At 50.3% G+C, this 18,447-nt stretch overlaps 1 protein-coding gene across 5 annotated transcripts; it reads right to left on the bottom strand.

The window, feature by feature from the left end:
• Positions 1–297: 297 nt before the first annotated feature.
• On the bottom strand, positions 298–16,003 carry SCYL3 (SCY1 like pseudokinase 3). Of its 5 annotated transcripts, none has more exons than XM_059854708.1 (14): positions 15,907–16,003; positions 12,528–12,802; positions 11,509–11,694; positions 10,773–10,886; positions 10,130–10,186; positions 9,314–9,416; positions 8,689–8,800; positions 8,288–8,365; positions 6,753–6,892; positions 6,278–6,465; positions 5,157–5,328; positions 3,214–3,345; positions 1,919–2,646; positions 298–739 (listed from the first exon to the last, which is right to left on the bottom strand). In XM_059854708.1, the coding sequence occupies exons 2-14, from the start codon at positions 12,690–12,692 to the stop codon at positions 677–679; spliced, it is 2,238 nt and encodes a 745-aa protein (XP_059710691.1). In that variant the 5' UTR covers positions 12,693–12,802; positions 15,907–16,003; the 3' UTR covers positions 298–676. The 5 variants fall into 5 exon arrangements, with proteins under 5 accessions (XP_059710691.1, XP_059710687.1, XP_059710690.1 ...); XM_059854704.1 differs by lacking the exon at positions 15,907–16,003 and adding an exon at positions 14,742–15,101; XM_059854707.1 differs by lacking the exon at positions 15,907–16,003 and adding an exon at positions 14,705–15,061.
• Between the last annotated feature and the right edge of the window lie 2,444 nt (positions 16,004–18,447).

Genomic DNA, 18,447 nt, shown 5'->3' with positions numbered 1-18,447 from the left:
CAGGCTAGGGTGATCCTTTAAAAATAATCTTTATTGGTCTTTACAGTTAAGAGCAGAAAGAACATGGTGCTTAAGCAGTGTGTGGTCATTCACTGTATGGTTCCTAGCACCTCTTGTGCCATCCACTGACAGAACTATACAAACAGAAATAAATAAGTTGAATAAACTGTACATTCATTTTAAAATCATCTCTTAGCTGAAAAGTTAAAAGGAGCCATTTCTAAGGGCTTTATTTTTCTGGGAAAGGAAAAAAACAAACAGGAAAACCAAAGGAAAAAGGCACATTAACCAAGAAACTCAGTGTGACTTTGATTTATTGTCAGCAGTTTTCCAGGGAAGGGGTGAGTTCTGGATCAATCTCCTCCACCACTCTTGGCCTGCCGTAGCACATCAGCACCATCACCACCATCACACTGTCCTCTCTCTGGGAGCAGGGGCAGCACCACAGCTGGGCATATTGCTGGAGTGCAGGCTCACCCCTGCAGCTTTTGGCACAGACTGGGAAGGAGCATCCCTGGCAAGAGCTCAGGCCCCACAGGATCTTGTGGCTGTGCAGCAAGTGCCTGCCTTGTGGCTAAAGCAGCGCTGAGGTACTTTATCCATTGTACTGGGGAAGCAGCAACTCCTGTCACAGGATCCCACACACCATAAATCACCTTGGTCTCCTTCAGAACTGTTACCAGTTTGTATCATCTTCCCAGTTCAACTCCTCTTCTTCACCCCAGCCTGTAGCTTCAGCCTAGAATCACATAAAATTATCAAGATTAAGGGATGGGGAATGTACTTGTGTGCTTAGCACAGGCCCAGGAGCCAGGCAGGAGCCTTGTGTGGCTTGGGATGGCAGAGCATCCATCCACAAGGCCAAAAGCCCAGAAATGAAAAGTCAGTATTTGCAGCTTCTGGTCTTAAAGAACTTTGTCTTTAAGGTGATTCCTCTTGTAGTTCAAAAACAGACTTAACAGGGAGTCTTTTTTTTTTTTTTTTACTTTTTTTATCAAACCCACTCTCCATTAAAAAAAGGATGCCATACAGTAGATGGTATCTTTCCCCTAGGAAAGAGCTGTTTTCTTGTTGTATTACACTGTTTGATCTCCCCTTCTCACTGACACAAAGCTCACTGCCTTTTCCTAAAATGGGGTTGGGGTCATGACAGCCACAGGACACTGTGCCACTTTCAAATGTCATAAACAACTTCAGTTTACAGCCCAGGCTCCTCTCCCCATGCTCCCTGCTGGCCCTGGGGTAGCTCTCTTGAGGCTGAATGAGCAAAACAACTTGAAGTCAACACCTGTTCCCTAAGGGAGTTACATGTTCAAGTGGGAATGCTGCCTTCCCCTCCTAGGAAACAGCAATGGTCTTTGGAGTCTCCCTGATTGGGCTACAGGGATTTATCTGCTTAAAGAAACTCCAGTTTTGTGATTCCCCCCCCCACCCCATCTCTGAAATAGAGAAATGTTTCAGCTATTCTTTCATGAAAACAACACACCCAAAAAATCTTTACTCTGTAATCCAGAGGTTCAGGTTTTCTGGACCTTAAATTATAATGCTATTATGTTTTGCTAAAGAGTCAGGAAAAACACTTCAGTCCTGAGCACTCTCTGTGCCTGAAAGCCCCTTCTGTTTGTGGATGGGACCTTGTCTGTTCAGCAGCCAGGATCCAGCCTTGTTTTACCTGTCTTGACAAACCAAAACTCTCCTTAACAGATCACAGGATTCCAGGATACAGCAGTACAGAGTAAAAGCTGGAGCTAAAACTCCTTAGTACTTGTAGTAGTGTACAAATGGAGTCCATTCCCTGTTCCCTAACAGAGCTCTCTTTGCTCTATCAAGTGCCCACTGCAGTACCTAGTGCCTGCTAAGATGCTGTGTGCTGAGGAGCCTCTCAGGGCTGCAGTCACCTAAACCTCCAGCCTCTTACCTCAATCACATCAGCTGCTGCAAATTTGGATGAAAACAGCACAGTCTGGGAAGCCCCTTCTCTGCTGGATACCCCACCTGAGTGAGTGGGAATAACTGCTTCTGTCCTTGCCTCAGGTAAAATCAAGAGGGAGGAAGAAGGTTTAATGTCTGGGATCATGTCAGCAAACCAGTCCAGCTCTGGGTCTTGCACCAGTTTCCTCTTCACTTTGATTGTGAATTCTTCTCCCAGGCCAGACTCTGATGAAGACTTCAGCCTTTCCTGAAAGGTTTTTGGCAACACAGTTTCTCCCAGTTGTTCCTCGTGGTCCCACTTGTCATTGCTCCAGCTGTTCCCAGGGCAAGGCTTTGTGGGGGGACTCAGTCTGAGGCTTTTGAATTCTTTGCTCAGTTGCTGGGTACCTGGCAGAGGCCTTTCAGCTGCATCAGCCTGTGTCACAGTGGGGCAGTTTCCTGAGGACAGTTTATGACTGGGGCTCCTGGGTTCAAAGTCATCCCAAGGCTTCTCATCTACATCATGATCAGCAAAATAAGGTCCCGTGCTGCCCTGCAGCTCCCGGGGCTGGATCTGAATGTTCACAGTTTTCTCAGGGTCTGTCTCCTCCGGCTCACTCCAGTCTGGCCACTCCTCTGCTGGCTTTTCCGAGGTAGTCAAAGAGCTCCTGCTGCTCCCCAGTGTATTAATGCTTCCAGGAATTCCATTCAGGGGGGGCTGAGTGCCTTGCTCACCTGTGGAAGACAAAGGTGTTACCTACCCATTTAAAGAGAGCAAGTGCAGGCAGAGTTGGAGTTATGTCTAAAACGTTTTGACATTACAGGCACCACCTGGCATGGGAACAAGCCAGTAATTGATTGGAAAGAAATCCTTTTGGATTAGAAAGCAGGGACACCTTCCTGCTTGCAAAGGAGGGAATGCACCTCAGAGCCCCGGGGCAATACAAGCTGAGTGCTGATAAGCTCGAGGTGACTGAGAAAAGGCCATGGAAGGAAACAGAATCAGCTCTGTCAGAATGAGCTGCCCTGTAAATGCAGAGTATCTGCTGAGCTGTGAGGGGTGAAAGCACAGCACAGAATCTGCCATAACAAAACAAATTCAAGTCCAGGCACCCAGTATGTCAGCTTCCCAAAGAGCTTTTCCCTAGGATATTAAGGATCACACTCCCCCTCCTTCACTGTTGCCTTCTGTGGTTCACTGACTTTCAGATCAGCACATGGGGGGAAAAGGCACATCTTTTCAAGCAACACTTCCATGGTGAACACTGGATTTCTGAAAGGAAGCACTAGGGCACGTTTTACCTGTCTGTGAAGCCAGGGGATTGTCCTGTTGCACAGGAAGCTTTTTGCCAGAGCTGGGGAACGAGCTGGGACTGCTCTTCAGGGGCTGAGAGGTTTGGTTTCTCTGACTGATCACTCTGTGACTGGGGGAGCCTGCCAGGATAAAGCAAAAGAAAGGACACAAGTGCACAAGGTGTGCTGTCAGTCTGAGCTGAACTGCCTGCAGCGCTGAAATGTTCTTTTTGAACAACACTGAGGCCTGGCACAGCAATCCAACAGCTGCACCTCCTGATCCCTATAGAATGCAATACTCCTCTGTTCCTGCTGCCTGCAGCTTGTGTCAGTACAAAGTTATGGCAACTGTACATGGTCAGCTTTCACTGAGATGTTCTTTCAAGAAACACACCATGAATAAACTAATTAGGATCAGAGCAGATGCTTCAAAAATGCTGTTTGCCACCTGGCTGGATCCAAAATCCCAACTGCATCACAAATCCCCTGGTACCTGCCTTATACAAAAGCACTGCACTCACTCACAGCAATTCCAAGCATAACTCATGACACTGCACAAAGCCCTTTCCATGCCTGGGCATGGGCTCAGCAGCTTCCTGGAATGAGAGTCTCTACTCTGAAGGCTGACTGCCAGCTGCCCTCATATCCCAGCCTGAGGTGAGGTGGGTGGTGGGCAGTCGAGGCCATGCTTTAGGGCTGCCCAAGGCAGGTGTATTTCCCTGGCTCAGTGATGCCAGCTTGGCAAGCACGTGGTTGCAGGTCATTTTTGGGCACTGCAGGGTATGATCAGTACTGGTGATGTTTTACCAGCCTCAGCTGTGTGGGACTCTGTTGCCACCACTTCTAAATGGCACATTTTGGGCCACTTCCTTCCACAGGGCTCATGTGTGTTCCCAGCCAGCTGTGCCTGCCTAGGCTAGGGATCACCAGTGCCACCAGACACACGTGTGGCCCATGGGAAAGGACTGCAAGGAACATCCCCTCCCCCAGTGCCCTTCATTAAGGACACATCCTTTGAAAGGCTTGAGCAAACAGCTCGTTAAGCATCATATGCTCAGCCTCCTGTGCTGCTTTTGGCAGATCATCGCTCACTGTTGAGGACAAAGGGGGGGTTTCTGTTGTTTATCAGTAGTTAAATCAGATCTAATTTTAAGTATATTCTGAAAAATAAACCTGGTTTCAGCCTGTGATCCAAAGTGGTTTATTTACTACAGTCTACCAAAATAAATAATGTAAAGAAACTAATGCAGTGAGCCATCCACAGATTTTAATGAAGGGTGGTAGCTGCCAGTACACACATAAACAGGAAGCAAGCACTTAAACTGATCTGTCATGTATTGCATTTGGTATCTCTACATCTAAAGTTGCACAGATGCTGACTTTTCCCTTGTTATAAACATTCTTAGTTTCAATATCCAGAGAAGCTTTCCCTTAGCACACTTGGTTCCAAGTTATCTAGCAGGTGCAGGGGCTACTGTCTTCACTTGCATTAGCTGAAAAGCCTCCAGAGAGCTGATAAAATAGGGAAGTTCGTATTCCTTTTCCAATCTATGAATAGAAATTGGGGGAAGAATGTGAGATTTACTGGTTTTAAGAACAGAAAGGACAGAGGGAATATTAAATAACTGCCTATATAAGTCCTTCAGAAAGCAAACACAGTTTTTCCACAAAAGACACACACACACATACGTTACTCTTAACTGAAGAAGAGGTTTCACTTCTTCCCAATATATTTTGGTGTATTTAAAATACTTTTATGTAACTACTCTTCTGATATCAACTCTGGTATCTGCTAATAGCCCCTAACTTAAAATCCAAGTTTGGCTGCAAATTAGCTTTTTTTTTGCAATTAACCTGTCACCAGGAACAGATTAATAATCCAAGAAATTCAGCCTATGCTGCTTGGACAGAACAGGTGAGCATCCCAAGAACACTCTGACTGTATCTTTTACCTTCTGGGGAGAGATCAGCAGTTTTCATGAAACTTGGTGCAGAGCTTTTGAAGATCTTTGTTCTTTCTCCACCCACAACCACTTCAGGCCCAAGCAGGGAGACGAGGACAGCCAGGCTGTGCAGGGTTATGGCCACGATGGAGTCACTGGTGTCCCTCAGGCCCAGCAACACCTGCACCAACAACACACTGATGTCAGCACAGCAGAAAACTCGAGTTTTGCACTGCTTGCCTCCTCAAGTGCTACTTTTACAGCACATCTCATTTCTAATCCCCTACAGCTCTTACTAGAGACTGGATGTTGTTTCCTAGCATAAAATCAGCCTTCCACTTTGTGCTACCAATTAAGTAGGGTGGCTGATCCTAGTGGGTGAATGGGGCTCTGAGCAACCTGCTCTAGTGGAAGGTGTCCCTGCCCATGGCAGAGGGTTAGATTAGATTAGATTAGATGGTCCTTGGAGTCCCTTCCAACCCAAACCATTCAGTGATTCTGTGAAGTCCCATATGTTGGGGAAGATGAAACAGGAAAGCCTTATAAATACGATTGCCTGGCAAAAGATTTTGAGAATATAAAAACTATAAGCGAGATTGAAATGAAAGCAAGCTCTGAGATACCTTAGTTACTGAACAACTGGAAAACAATGGTATGGCTGGCTGAAGGTAATTCCCTTTTGATGAAACAATACCCTCTGCTTGCAGGCAGCTCCAAGGGTCAGAGCAGACTCTGCTGGCTTGGCAGTAGGGGTCCAAAGAGGAGTTTTTAGGGTTTAAAATGTAACACAGTATGGTAATGTAATGATTCTTACAGGCTGTATGTACATGCTATAGGATTTGTATCTTAGATTGGTTAGTGAGAATTAGAACATTCAGCACAGAAGAAGATTTATGGTATTGTAACGGGAACTTCTCTCTCTTTTACTCTTCCTCACTCTCTCATCCTCTTTACCACATTCTTGCCTTCTCTCTCTTTACTTCTCTCAGGCCTGCTCTGAGCTGTGGCTGGCAGCTCCCAGGCCCTGTGCAATAACCCACAAGTTCCATGACCTGGCTGCAGAGATCTCTGGTGTCTGTCTGTCCCACCCCCATATTCCAGGATGCAGCACCCCCTGTGCTGCCCCTGACCTGTGGCAGTATGATGTTCTTCAGCTCCTCCCGAGAGAACAGCTCGGCGTAGGCGTGGATGTGAGACAGCAGCACCATCCTCACGTGCTCCTCGTGCACCTCAAAGAGCTTCAGCAGCACAGGGATCACGTGGGCCTGGAACAGGGCTGGTGACAGCAGGCAGCTGGTCTGGCTCTCCCCACTTTGCTCTAGGGAACAGAGGTGAGGATGGGAAAAGGCTGCTTCACCCACCAGAGACAGCTCACCCAGAAGCTACTGAGTGGTGACACCAGGATCGTCGCTAATTCTCCTCCCAGCATCAGCAGAGCAGTGCAAAGGAGGAAGCACAGATAATTGTCCTGTCCAGTTCTGTCTCTTACAGCATTTGTTCTGCTTAGGGAAACACCACTATTCCCTTGACCCAATGAAACAACTGCTCTGAATTCATTCCAAACTTGTCAGGAATAATTGTGATGAGGAAGTATTTAAAGGTCACCTTTCTTTGGGCCCAGCAGATGAGGAAGAAAACTCTTGACAGCTACAGGTTCTGCAAACACGAGCTGATTGAGCAGGAGAGGCACCAGCCGTGATGCTATCAGCTCCTCTGACAAGCCAGCCACCCTGTCCAGCAGGAATCTGCATTCCAGGAGACAGCAATTAATATCAAGGCAGCCTTCCATGCATTTATGCCTGCTTCCCTTAATATCACTTTCCCCTTTTTGTGTCTGACTCATCTAGAGCCAGTGTCCCACTGCAGCCTCTTCCTCTGTCTGCACTCTGACCTACAGAGAGAAGCCTCTGCTCCTGCCTGAGGCAAAGACAGCACAAACCAGGAGCCAGAACCACATCCTGTAACACCCCACACCCGGATCACGGGCTGGCACAAGCACATCCAGCTGGCACAGGAAGCTGCTGGGGCATCAAACTGCCTCAGAGCTGCTGGCATCTCCTGTGAAGAGCTACAGTCAGAACTGCAGCAGAGAGTTCTCCTCTCACTCCACACCCTGGTCCATTGCAAGGATTTTCCTGCTGCTTTGGAAAAGGCTGTTCTACCTACCACACAAGGGAAGTTTCCCTTGCACAAAGGGAATCCAATTTTGAAACCACTTCCATCTAATGAGGCCAACAGATTGGGTTTATCAGAGTTTAATTTTGTGCAACTGCTCTTGTCTGTCACATTTTCATTTTTAAAATATTAACTATCACTTACTGCTTTCTCTCTGTGCTTGGAGGAGACCAAGAGAGGGTGCACATACTGTGAAGGCACCTCTGCCAGATGAAAGGGCAGCATTCCCCAGTCTTTAGCAAAGTGTTCATCCCCTCCCTCAGTAAACTCTGCTGACACAGAGATAGTGAGAAACACTCTGAATGTTCCTGCTAAGAATCCCCATTCTCCTCTTAGTTCTCCACTTAAACCTCAAATTAATTAAAAATAACTGATGGATAAAATAGGCAGGAAAACAGCTCTCTGAGAACACCAAGGCTATTTTATATGGAAAAAGAAAAAATCAGCTCCTCCCGTTTCAGGCCTAGATAATGCCATGATTACACAGAAAATTCCCTGACAGAAAAATTCTTGGGGACCACAACAGTGGGATTTACTGCAAGATGTTCCACTACTGCAGCTGAGACATCCATTACAGGCAACAGCTTTATTCTTGGCACCACATGATTTATTCACCCAGCAAGTCTTACTGCAAACTCTCTCATTGGCAGCTGCATCCCTCTGGAGGCTGGGGAGCATGAGGATGCTGCAGAGTCTAGCAGGGACTGCTCCTCCCAAACACCAAACCAGTCACAAGGAATTGGGAAATGAGAGGTGGGGGGTTTCCTCTTTGACAGGGCTCTTACTTTGGCTGGAGTACCCAAAGTGTTACAGAGTGAACAAGGTTCTGCCAAAGCCACCAAATCTGCCACCTGAGGAAGCACCTCTGGCCAGAAGCCTTCCCAGGTCCCCCCACAAACCATTTGCAGAAGTGAGCTTTATCATTTTGAAATAAGAAGTTTCCACATTACAGTTCCTTCACTTACTTGAAAAATTCAGTTTTCTCCTCCTCAGACTTTAGCGTTAAGGTCTTCAGAAAATTCACAACTTCCAGAAAATCATTCCTAAGCACAAAACCAAAAGCTGTCAAGTGTAATCATTGATGCTTAAACCACCCACTGTGAAGAGACCGAAACCCCCCCCCACCACTCCTTTAGCAGAGAAAACAGACAGAGGGACCCAAGTCAAATGCTGGTGGATCAAGAGTGCCAGCAAGGAGGTGACAGCTGAAGGCTGCTGCTCAGCACCTCTTTGGGAGAGCTGGTAACACCTTCCTAATTCAAAGAACCTCTTTGTCAAAGATCCCTGCAAGATGCAGGGATTAAGTCTGCACTCCCATCCCACCTTCAAAGCCGTATCAAGAGAGGCCTGATATTCCTGTCCTTACCTGAAGAACTGGTGAGACAATAGGCTGGACAGTGGTGGGCGACACTTTGGGTCTGGATTCAGCAGTGTACAGTGCAAGGTTTGCTGAAAGCTGGAGAGAATATCTGCTGAAACTGAAATCCAGAGCACCTACAGTTAGATTTCTCTCTCCACACTGAACAAGATACATTCAGGACTCCTCCACCCCCCTCAAAAGTTATTTTTAGCAAAAGTGCAAAAGGAAGGGGAAAATAGCATTTCCATTTCCCTTCCTAACCTGCCTGGCTACTGGGCCTCCAAGGAGTGCTACTGTTCTCCCAAGAAACTTCCTGCTGCCTCTCTGCTGGAAGTGGCAGCCCCTGCTCAGCTGTGGCTCTCAAGACCCACTTGCCACATCCAAAACCCTTGGCAGGACCAGAGCAGGTTTGGGAGTGCTCGTGTCACATGGGCTGGTGACCTCCAGCCACACCTGATCACTTCCCCACAGGAAAAGGGGAACACAGGAAAAAAGTCTGCAGACAAGGAACAACACTGGCCACTGAGCCCACAGCACTCCTGCCAGCTGCAGAGCAAGGTGGAATGTTCAACCACCCAAGGAGTGAAGCACAGGGCCTGTCACCAGCAAAACAAACCAGTGTCATTCTCACCCTGATCATTGAGAACTGTCAGGAGATTCTCAACTGTTGTCCCAAATGCGTAGGCGTCCCTCGCATGCCCGTAGCTGCTGGGCAGGATTTTGAAGTCTGCAGACTGAAAACAAAACAAAACAAAAAAAAACAAAAAAAGAAAAAAACCCAGCAAGGCAGGAGCTTATGAAATATGTAGTGTTTTCTATAAGTCTTTATTCCCCCACCCCACCATATACACTCTCTAGATCTTTTTATAGCACCAAAGCTCCACTGTGTACCCTACAAGTAGAATATTATGCTAAAAAATATTATGCTAAAAAAACCTCCACTGGGGAATTTATAACCCAAAGGAGCAACTCCATCATGATGAAACAACTCCCTGATGAACGCAGGCAGTCAACAGCTTTCAGCATTTCTATGGAAACAGGCAGTAATTAGAGAGCAGAAGTGTGCTCCTTCAGAACAAGCAGCTCCAAGGATTCCCAATGGCTAGGAAGTGACTAACAGGTAGGAAAAAGGCTGTGCTGAAATTACACAACCACGGGAATACAGTGATCTGGGCACTCTCAGCAACTACTCTGATTTTTGCAAAACTTTGGTGATTCAGAAGCAACACAAAGAGTTTGAAAAGTAGCATTACCTGTGCCCAACACCATTGCCAAAGCAGGGATGGGACAGAGGAGGGACAAAAGGAACAGAGGAAACCTCAGATAATATCCAAGAGCCACTTCCATGCCATTTAGGCATGAGGGAATACAACATGAATGTAAAAGTATTTTCTGACCACCAGGTTTTTCTTTGCTGGCAGCAGGGAGCCCTTGAGCTGTCACTCACCATCTCCTCGCAGGGGATGCACGACTGGTCTCGCACCGACCTCACGTGACAGAGGAACTGCAAGGACAAGAGGGGGCCATGAGCTGCCTCCCTGTCCCCTCGGTGACAAGCAGCAGAGCAGGCTGTGCCCCTGAGCCAGGGCTAGGGGGTGGCAGCAGCTGTGCCCCTGCCCCTTCTGCTGGCACCCAGGGCAGGCTGTGCCTGACTCTGCACAGCAGGCAGCAGAAATCAAAACAGGAATTGTTCTTTCTGCTACCAAGCAGTGAAAACGCCACTAGGAAAAGCTAAGGAGGCATTTAAATTATTTTCCTTAATGGCTCGTTTCAACCTGAATCTTCCTGCTCTTTTTAAACTTTTATATCAGTCCAGAAGAGCAAAGATTTCTCACTCTCCAGCCAGCAGTGTCCCTTAGAAAAGCAGCAGTGTTTTGGCTAATGGAAAATTAATTTGTGTGGACATTTTAGTTTATAGTAACAGTGTCCTCAGAGCAAAGATCCAGGACAGAGTTGGAAGTGAGCCAACACATTTAATAGCAAATCCAGCTAAGTGGAAGGACTTGGGCCCTCACCCCCATAGATGGCCAGATTCCACAGGCCAAGAATCCTCCCCTGGCCATCCAGGGTGCACTTGGCTTGGCTCTTACCTCTGGGGTGGCTTCACTGAATTTACAGACTGTTTCCATTCCTCCCAGCTTCCAGTGCCCATCCTCACTCACAAACACGGATGATAAACACACGTTGTTATGTGTTAGGTTTCCCTAAAACATAAAAACCAAATAAAGGGTAACTGACTTGGGGGATAGATGAAGATGTAGAATCTCAATCAGCACTAATTAGGTACTGCAGGGGGCTGAGGGAAAGCTGCCAAAAACCACACAGCTCCTCTGGGACTTTGTGGGCGACCAGCAGGTGCCAGGCAGGAGGGCCAGGGTTTTAGAGCAGACAAAGCCCTAATTGTCACAGCCCCTGCAATGCAACTGAAAATCCAGGGAAGTTCTCCAACTGTGAACACAAAACCCCAGAGCTACAGTCTGAGCTGGGATTTACCTGGAGTCCTGGGCAAACACACAGTGCCCAGACAGGACAGCAGTGACACCAATCTCTGGCATGAGCTGTACACAAACACCAAGGCCAAGCAATCCCAGTTCCCTAAAGCAAGAAGTACTACAAGCAGATCCATGAACTGAGAACTGCTTCTTCCCTCATTTCCACAACATTTTTAATTACCCTCTCTCCTCCAAAGCAGGCAAGTTTAGCAGTTTCAGCCTACAAGAACTGTGGGGCACGTGTCTGTCCTTTAGGGAGGAATCAGCAGTGAGTCACCCAGACAAGGCCAGGTACAACACTCTCCTGTCACACAGCAGAGCCAGGGCCACCTACCCTGTCATGGAGGAAGATGAGTGCCAGCAACACATCATAGATGCCTGCACAGATTTCTGCAGCAGAGAGTGTCTCCAGGACCATCTCCAGGGGCTTCACCCGCTCTGTGACCAGGTGGATCCCGTTGGCTTCCACGGTGCAGGAGAAGAAGCGCAGGAGGCAAGGGTGGCGCAAGGTTTTCAGGTGCTTCCAGGAACAAAGATGTCTGTTAGACCTCCTCTGAGGCAGCTCCTCCAGGTGCACAGCTTAGTCCTGCCCCCTTAGCCATGCTGTCTCATGGAATTCAGACAGCCCATCCCTGCTCCTCACCAAGCACCCAGCAAAATTCCTTGCTCAGACTGCACAATTTTTTATCATACAATGAAACAGAATCATAGAATGGTCTGGATTGGAAGGACCATAAAGACCATCTTGTTCCATCCCCCTACCATGGGCAGGGACACCTTCCACTATCCCAGGTTGTTCCAAGCCCTGCCCAGCCTGGCTGTGACACTTCCAAGGATTCAGAGGCAGCCACAGCTTTGTGGGCAACCTGTGCCAGGGCCTCACCAACCTCACAGAGAAGAATTTCTTCCCCTATATCCAATCTAAACCTACTCTCTCTCTCAGTCTGAAGCCATTTCCCCTTGTCCTGTCACTACATGTTCTTGTCTCCATCTGTCTTGAAAATTCCCTGCTGGCACTGGATGGAGAAAAATCTTACACAGAATAAAAGCCTTACTCATAATAAATATGGTCTTTTGCGTGGGTTTCACCCAAGAAAGACCCTGACTTGAATCAGTAGGAGGAGGCAGCACCTTGCAAAGGCTGTCTGAACACTGCATTGCCTGAACATTGCTGCCCTCAGCATGCAGCACACAACGACCTCGGCAGCTGCCAACCCCCTTCTGCCCCATGGCCAGGTTGGCTTCCACTTTCCTCCTGCCCTCACTCCCAAGGCTTTGACCCCATTAACAGATTCCCATCCTGCCAAGAGAAGGAGGGAGAGCTGTGCAGTGTGTCCCAGGCACATGGAGTACCTTGGCAGCTTTGTTGACCTTCTCCTGGCTGTCCCTCTTGTACACGAACACGGAGGCGCGTTTGCCATCCTGCAGCACGGCCGGGTAGAGGGTGTTCCCGCTGGGCAGCGTCAGGGCCGGCTCCTCCAGGCTGTAGCTCTTCAAAGCACTGTTCTCCGAGCCCATCCCTTGCACAGGTGCCCTGCTCACCACAAACAGGCCCTGGCTGGAGGAGGATTTGCTTTGGGCAGGTTTAGTTCCAGCAGGTGCTGTCCAGGTCACGTTCAGAGCATTTTCTGCAAAGCACAGAACAGCCATGAAGAACCTCCTCCTGCCAGTATCCTCCCCTTGAGTTTAAGGACAAGAATGAAATCCCCAAAGTTTACTTTGTAAAGGAAACCCAGTGTCCACAAAAGGGTTTGGATCAACAGGTGAGCAGCTCTCAGCAGTGGGGCTTGGACTGCACTGGCACCCATGGTGTCAGCATCACCAGCAGCTCTGACACAGTGCAGCACCCACAGCCCATCCCTGACTTGGCTGCCGAGCTGAGATCCACCAAAAGCAGGATCCACCAACAACCCCAGCCACACAGACACCCACTCCAAGGGTTTAACTGACACCAAGCACAGCCAGCAGTTAGGAAGTGTGACTGCCACTCCACAAGGAGCCCCTGGCCTTCTTAAAAACACCATTCCTCAACTCTCCAAGCCAGAGAAGAATTCAGTGAAGGAGGAAGGGTTACAAGCCGGATTTCAGGAGGTTACCTACAGCCAGGTACCCTCCATCAGGAGGATGTTTTCCCCCTTGATTACCTTCTCTCCATGTGACAAATATTCCTTCTGCCTGCCAAACCTTCCTTCCTCCCACAGCCTGTCAGGAGGAGGCTGACACAGATTTCTGTGCTGTTTCCTCACACACAAAACCAGTAAAACAAACACACTGATTGCAGAGGCTTTTTTGGAAAACACTGACCCAGCACATGCTCTGTCATCAGGCCTTGTGATCACAGGCCACGGGTGAGACCTGAACCTGTCTGCACACAGAAGTCAGCAAACCTTCCTCAGGAATCAGAGGGACAGAGCAAACCCTCAGTTTTCAGGGAAGGTGGGGGACATTGCCTACCCCCAAGCTTTTTATTTTTTGCAACTGGAGAATTGCTTTATTGTGGTTGTCCCCAGCCATGACCTGAGGCTCAGGGAGGCAACAACACAGGAGTCTCCCAGCTCCCCAGCACAGCTGTTCCACCCAAGCTGCTGCTCTGGCCCCTCACCAGTGCCTCCAGTTAGGTCTCCCAGGAGCCCTGAGGTCAGAAGTCTGTTACAGTTCCCTGGCTCTTAAACCCTCCAGAGAGTGCCAAGTGAGGGTACAACAACCCCTGCAGCCTGAAATGAGGGGGAAGAGGGGCTTTTAATTAATTCTGTGTCCTGATCCACCTAAAATCTGAACTGAATTAACTACAGAGCTTGCAGCTTCCTCATTCTCTCCCCTCTGGTGTCAGGCATGGATCTGCACCTTTTCAGCACTGATTCCTTAAATGGGACCTTTAAGACATAAAGGGAAAGTTATGGAAATCTAAACTACAGCTTCCCAGCACTACACAGAGGGGCTGACAGGTGAAAAGGAAACACAATGCAGCAATAACACATGGCTCTAAACTTGGTTTTTCTTTAGTGAGCTCCCTGGCACAAAAGCGTTCAAGCTGCCCCCAGCAGAACATTCTCCTCTCCAGACACAACCTGGGAGCTCTGCCCCGGCTGCCCCAGCTCATCCTCCTCACCTGTGTGCAAGGCAGCAGCTGCTGCTCCTGGGCACAGCCAGGGCATTTCTCTGCATTCTGCTCTTCCCAGCTGTGCCTCATTTAGTTATTCTACCTCAATGATTTCTCACTCAGGACACCTGAAAGTATCTGGGCTAACCTGATGCCTCAGGTTCCTCCAAGTGCACGTGGACATATTTGGCTGCAGAGACACACACACACACAGGAACAGAACGGTGTGGGTTGGAAAAGACTTTAAAAGCTCATCTCATTCCACTCCCCTGATATGGGCAGGGACACCTTCCACTATCCCAGGTTGCTCCAAGCCCCATCCAGCCTGGCTCTGGGCACTTCCAGGGATGGGGCAGCCACAGCTTCCCTGGGCAACCTGTGCCAGGGCCTCCCCACCCTCACAGGGAAGAATTTCTTCCACACACCTCACCTAATTTTCCCCAGGTTCCATTTGCAGCCATTCCCACCTTGTCCTGTCACATTTCCTGATGAAGAGTCCCTCTCCAGCTTCCCCGTAGCCCCTTCAGATACTGGAAGGCTTCTGTGAGGTCTCCATGCAACCTCCTCCAGGCAGAACAACCCCGACTCTACCAGCCACAGGGCAGGTGCCCCAGTTCCCTTATCAACCTCATGGTCTACCATGGACTTGCTCCAACAGTTCCATGCTCTTCTCATGCTGAATATTGCAACACCAGAGTCATCCTCACGCCTGGGATGTAGCTGAGACCTGCTGTACAACAGCCAGCTGCAAACACACCGCCCCTCTCCAGGGAAGCTCCTCTCCGGATCAAACACGGAGCCGCCTGTGGCACCCCCAGCCTTCCAGCTTTTTTAATGGCTATTGAAACTCCAGCTGGCAAAAGCATCTGCAAAGGTCTGTGCCCAGGTGCGGCTCTCCGGAGCCAAAACAAACCATTACTCACGCAACTATGAGTTAAGAGCATTAACCCTTTTGTATCTTATTTTTAACAGATTGTAAACGTGAAAGTCAGAAGTAAGACACAGAACACCCTGGAAGAGACAGGAGCCCGGCAGGGAAAGCCAGAGGGATTGGTAGTAAAGGACAATGTGGATTCGCTACCAGAAAGAGGCGGAATTCCCATTTAGCTTCCGTGCGGAGTGAATGACAGCCGCATACAGAGCATTCACCTGAAACACACACCAGCTCACAGAGCGGCTGTTCCCGGCTTTCCAGGCGCCCTGCCCGCCAGCTCCCAGGCCAGCAGAGCCTCCGGGAAGGGCTCTCAGCGGTGCGGGGGCTTTGCTCCCGACGGCAGAAGTCTCCCAAGACGACACCTCCCAGTGCCCGCCCGGCACCCGCACAAGCGGCCCCTGGCAGGCAGGGGCCATCAGCAGCCCCTGGGAAGGAAGCCCGGCTCTACCGCGCTCCCCCCAAGGCCGCTCCGACCCCGGGCACCGAGCAGAGCGCGGTTTTAACACACGGGAGCCCCGGGTAACGCCGGCTGCCGAACAGCACAGCCAGGGCCGCCACTGCGGGAGCTTCGCCCGCTGCCCGCGGGTCACAGCCCGGCCCGGGGGGCGGCACTGCGTTCCCAGCGGGGCTGGCAGGGCCCGGCCCGCCCGTCAGACCCCACGGCAGCCTTCACCCTCGGCCCGCCCGTCCCCGTTCACCTGTCCCCGCCGGGCCGGGGCTCCGGTGCCGCTGGGCCCCGCCGGCCGCTCCGTCTGTCTGTCTGTCCGTCCTTCCGCCCGGCCGGCCTGCCCGGCAGCGCCGCCCGCCTCGCGCGCCCCCTGCCGCCCGGCGGCCGCAGCGCCCTCAGCGCGCGGGGGCGCGGCCCGCCCAGCGCCGGCCGCCATGTTGGGTGAGAGCGCGGCTACCTCCGAGCCCCCTCAGGAGCGGGAGCCGTGGAACCGCCGGGGCTGGAGGAAGCCTGTGGGATGAACAGTGTAGCCGTGCTTTCAGCAGCGCCCCTGGAACCGCTAAACCCAGCGCCAGGTCCGGACTCCTCCTAAACACCGCCGGGGATGGTGACTCCAGCACCTCCCTGGGCAGCCTGGTCCAATGCCTGACCGCCCTGACTGTGATTTTTATTTTTTTCCCTCATATCTAATCTGAGCTCCCCTGTCTCAGCTAGGCCATTTCCCCTCGTTCTCCCACTGCAGGCCCGGCAGAACAGACCGAGCCCAGCTGGCTGTAGCCTCCTGTCCAGAGGTTAGCGATGAGCTCCCTGAGCTCCTCCGAGCTCCACACGCCCAGCTCCCGCAGCCGCTCCTCACAGGGTGTTCTGTAGACCCTCATGAGCCTTGTTCCCGTTCTTTGGACACGCTGCTGCCTCACAGTGTCCTTTTTAAAAGACATTTTTAAACGTCCTTGCCCTCCCCGTGCCCCGCTCCGGTCCGGGCCGCAGGGTGCGAGCGAGGCAGGTGGTCTGACACTGCAGCCTGAGGGGATCCATTTAATGCCATTAGATTGAATTGCTCTCCGCGCTGCGGCCTAAAGCGACTCCGGGGAGAGATTTCACGGGAGTGTTTTGGACGGCGGAGCGAAGGTTGAAAGGAAGGGCTCCAGAGCGGTGGGAGGTCTGAGCTGTTCACACGCTATTTTCATATCGCCGGTGTTATTCCAGTTTCCTGCAGCGCCAGGACGTGAGGATGTGGTTTGCTCCGTCGCTCTGAACAGCAGCACAGCCCGGCCCCGTGGCCTCGTCTAGACGCGGGTTTAATGGCCAGGGCAGAGTGTTCAACACAGGTGGTCTGAGCTCTGCAAGCGCCTTGGCTTTCTGTAGTAACTCAACTCCACGAGTTTAACCTGCCCTGAGTTTTGTGCTGCCAAATCCAGCACAAACTGTGTAAAGTGTGTTCTTTATGCTTTCCTGCTGCCATTTCTAGGGAAGCTTTCCAGGACTTGGACAGCACAGATGATCCCAGACACACAGGTCTGCTGGACAGTGGCTCATCAATGCCGGAGTCCCTTCAGCACAGCTCCAGCTCCAGCTCTGCTCCCTGGATAGCAAAGGGATTCCCTCAGATCCACAGCACAGCTCTGCTCAGCTGAGCCTCACCCGAGAGAGGATTTCTCCCATGACTGTGCAGGGAAGGGCTGTAAGGTGGCATATCAGGGTTAACATGGGGACACAGTGCTAGGAAGAGCCTGCTCCTCTGGCAGGATATGCTGGTAGATGGATGATTTGGGCTTTTTTGAAAAAAGAAGACATATGATGGCAGGAGCAGGGTGCAGGAAAGCAAAATGGGTCACAGTATGTAGTACATCACACATTACAGGGTAATATAATGCACAAGGAACAGAAACTAAATGAAGTTCAGGTACACCACCTCTATCTGTCAAAGGTAGGAAGGATCCAGAGTCTTTAGCCCAAATGGGACAGACACCTAAAAAGATCCTGGCCCCAAAGTGCAAACTAAAAGAAACTGTAATGTTCATTAAGGTGAACATTAGTCACCAGTTTATTCAAGAGGCCAAGTGTGGGTTTGCATGTCCTGTGTGTGTTTGTGGCAGGGCAAAGGTAGAAGGTCAGAAGATGTGAATAACTGGAGGTAAAGATGAAAACTTCTTAATAAGCAATAACTGATTTCTACTCACAGCCCTTGGCTCCAGCTCAGGCTGTGGTGTGATTCATGCGGCTGTCAGGAAGAAAAAGCAAACTTTGCCTGTTCTGCATCATTTCTGGTGTGTTTCCTTTGATGGGCTGTCTGTGGAGCAGCATTCCTTCCCTTTCCCTGCTTCTCCTGAGTGATCCCACTGTTCCACACAGGCTGAAGTGGCACTGAGGGGTGTGCCCTGCTCAGGGCCCTGTCACCAGGTGTTGCACAAAAACCCCAGCTGGGTTTCTGCCCCCAGACTTCACCCTTTGCCTTTCCTAAGCACAGCCAACGGGGCCTCCTCCACAGAACAACCGAGGGATTAGAATTAGGGAGGTGTGAACCCCTCAAGGGCAGAGGGAAGAGATGGAACCAGCAGGATTACAGAGCTCCTAGCTAATGCCTCATCAGGACTGGAACTGCTTCTTTAAGTCAGCTGGGCAAGAAAAGACTGGCATAGTGGAGAGAGAGACAGCTGGTGACTGCAGAGGGGGATGGGGCAAAAACCACTTCAGTGGAGCGGAGCATGTATGGTCTAAAGGCACAGCTGGGGAGCACTGCCTTAGAATCCCAGAATGGTCTGGGTGGGAAGGGACCTTAAAGCTCATTTCA

The sequence above is a fragment of the Haemorhous mexicanus genome, chromosome 9 (genome assembly GCF_027477595.1).
Source record: "Haemorhous mexicanus isolate bHaeMex1 chromosome 9, bHaeMex1.pri, whole genome shotgun sequence".
In the NCBI taxonomy this organism is placed as follows: Eukaryota; Metazoa; Chordata; class Aves; order Passeriformes; family Fringillidae; genus Haemorhous; species Haemorhous mexicanus.
This window is presented reverse-complemented; position numbering and strand designations above follow the sequence as displayed.

Coding starts and splice junctions, on each gene's coding strand:
- SCYL3 (XM_059854704.1), bottom strand. CDS start 14,949: ATGAGAAGAGCATGGAACTGTTGGAGCAAGTCCATGGTAGACCATGAG. Junction 12,803..14,741: donor AGGAAATGTGACAGGACAAG/GTGGGAATGGCT, acceptor TGTGCTTTGCAG/AAAATGCTCTGAACGTGACC. Junction 3,346..5,156: donor TGCTGATCTCTCCCCAGAAG/GTAAAAGATACA, acceptor TTATCCTGGCAG/GCTCCCCCAGTCACAGAGTG.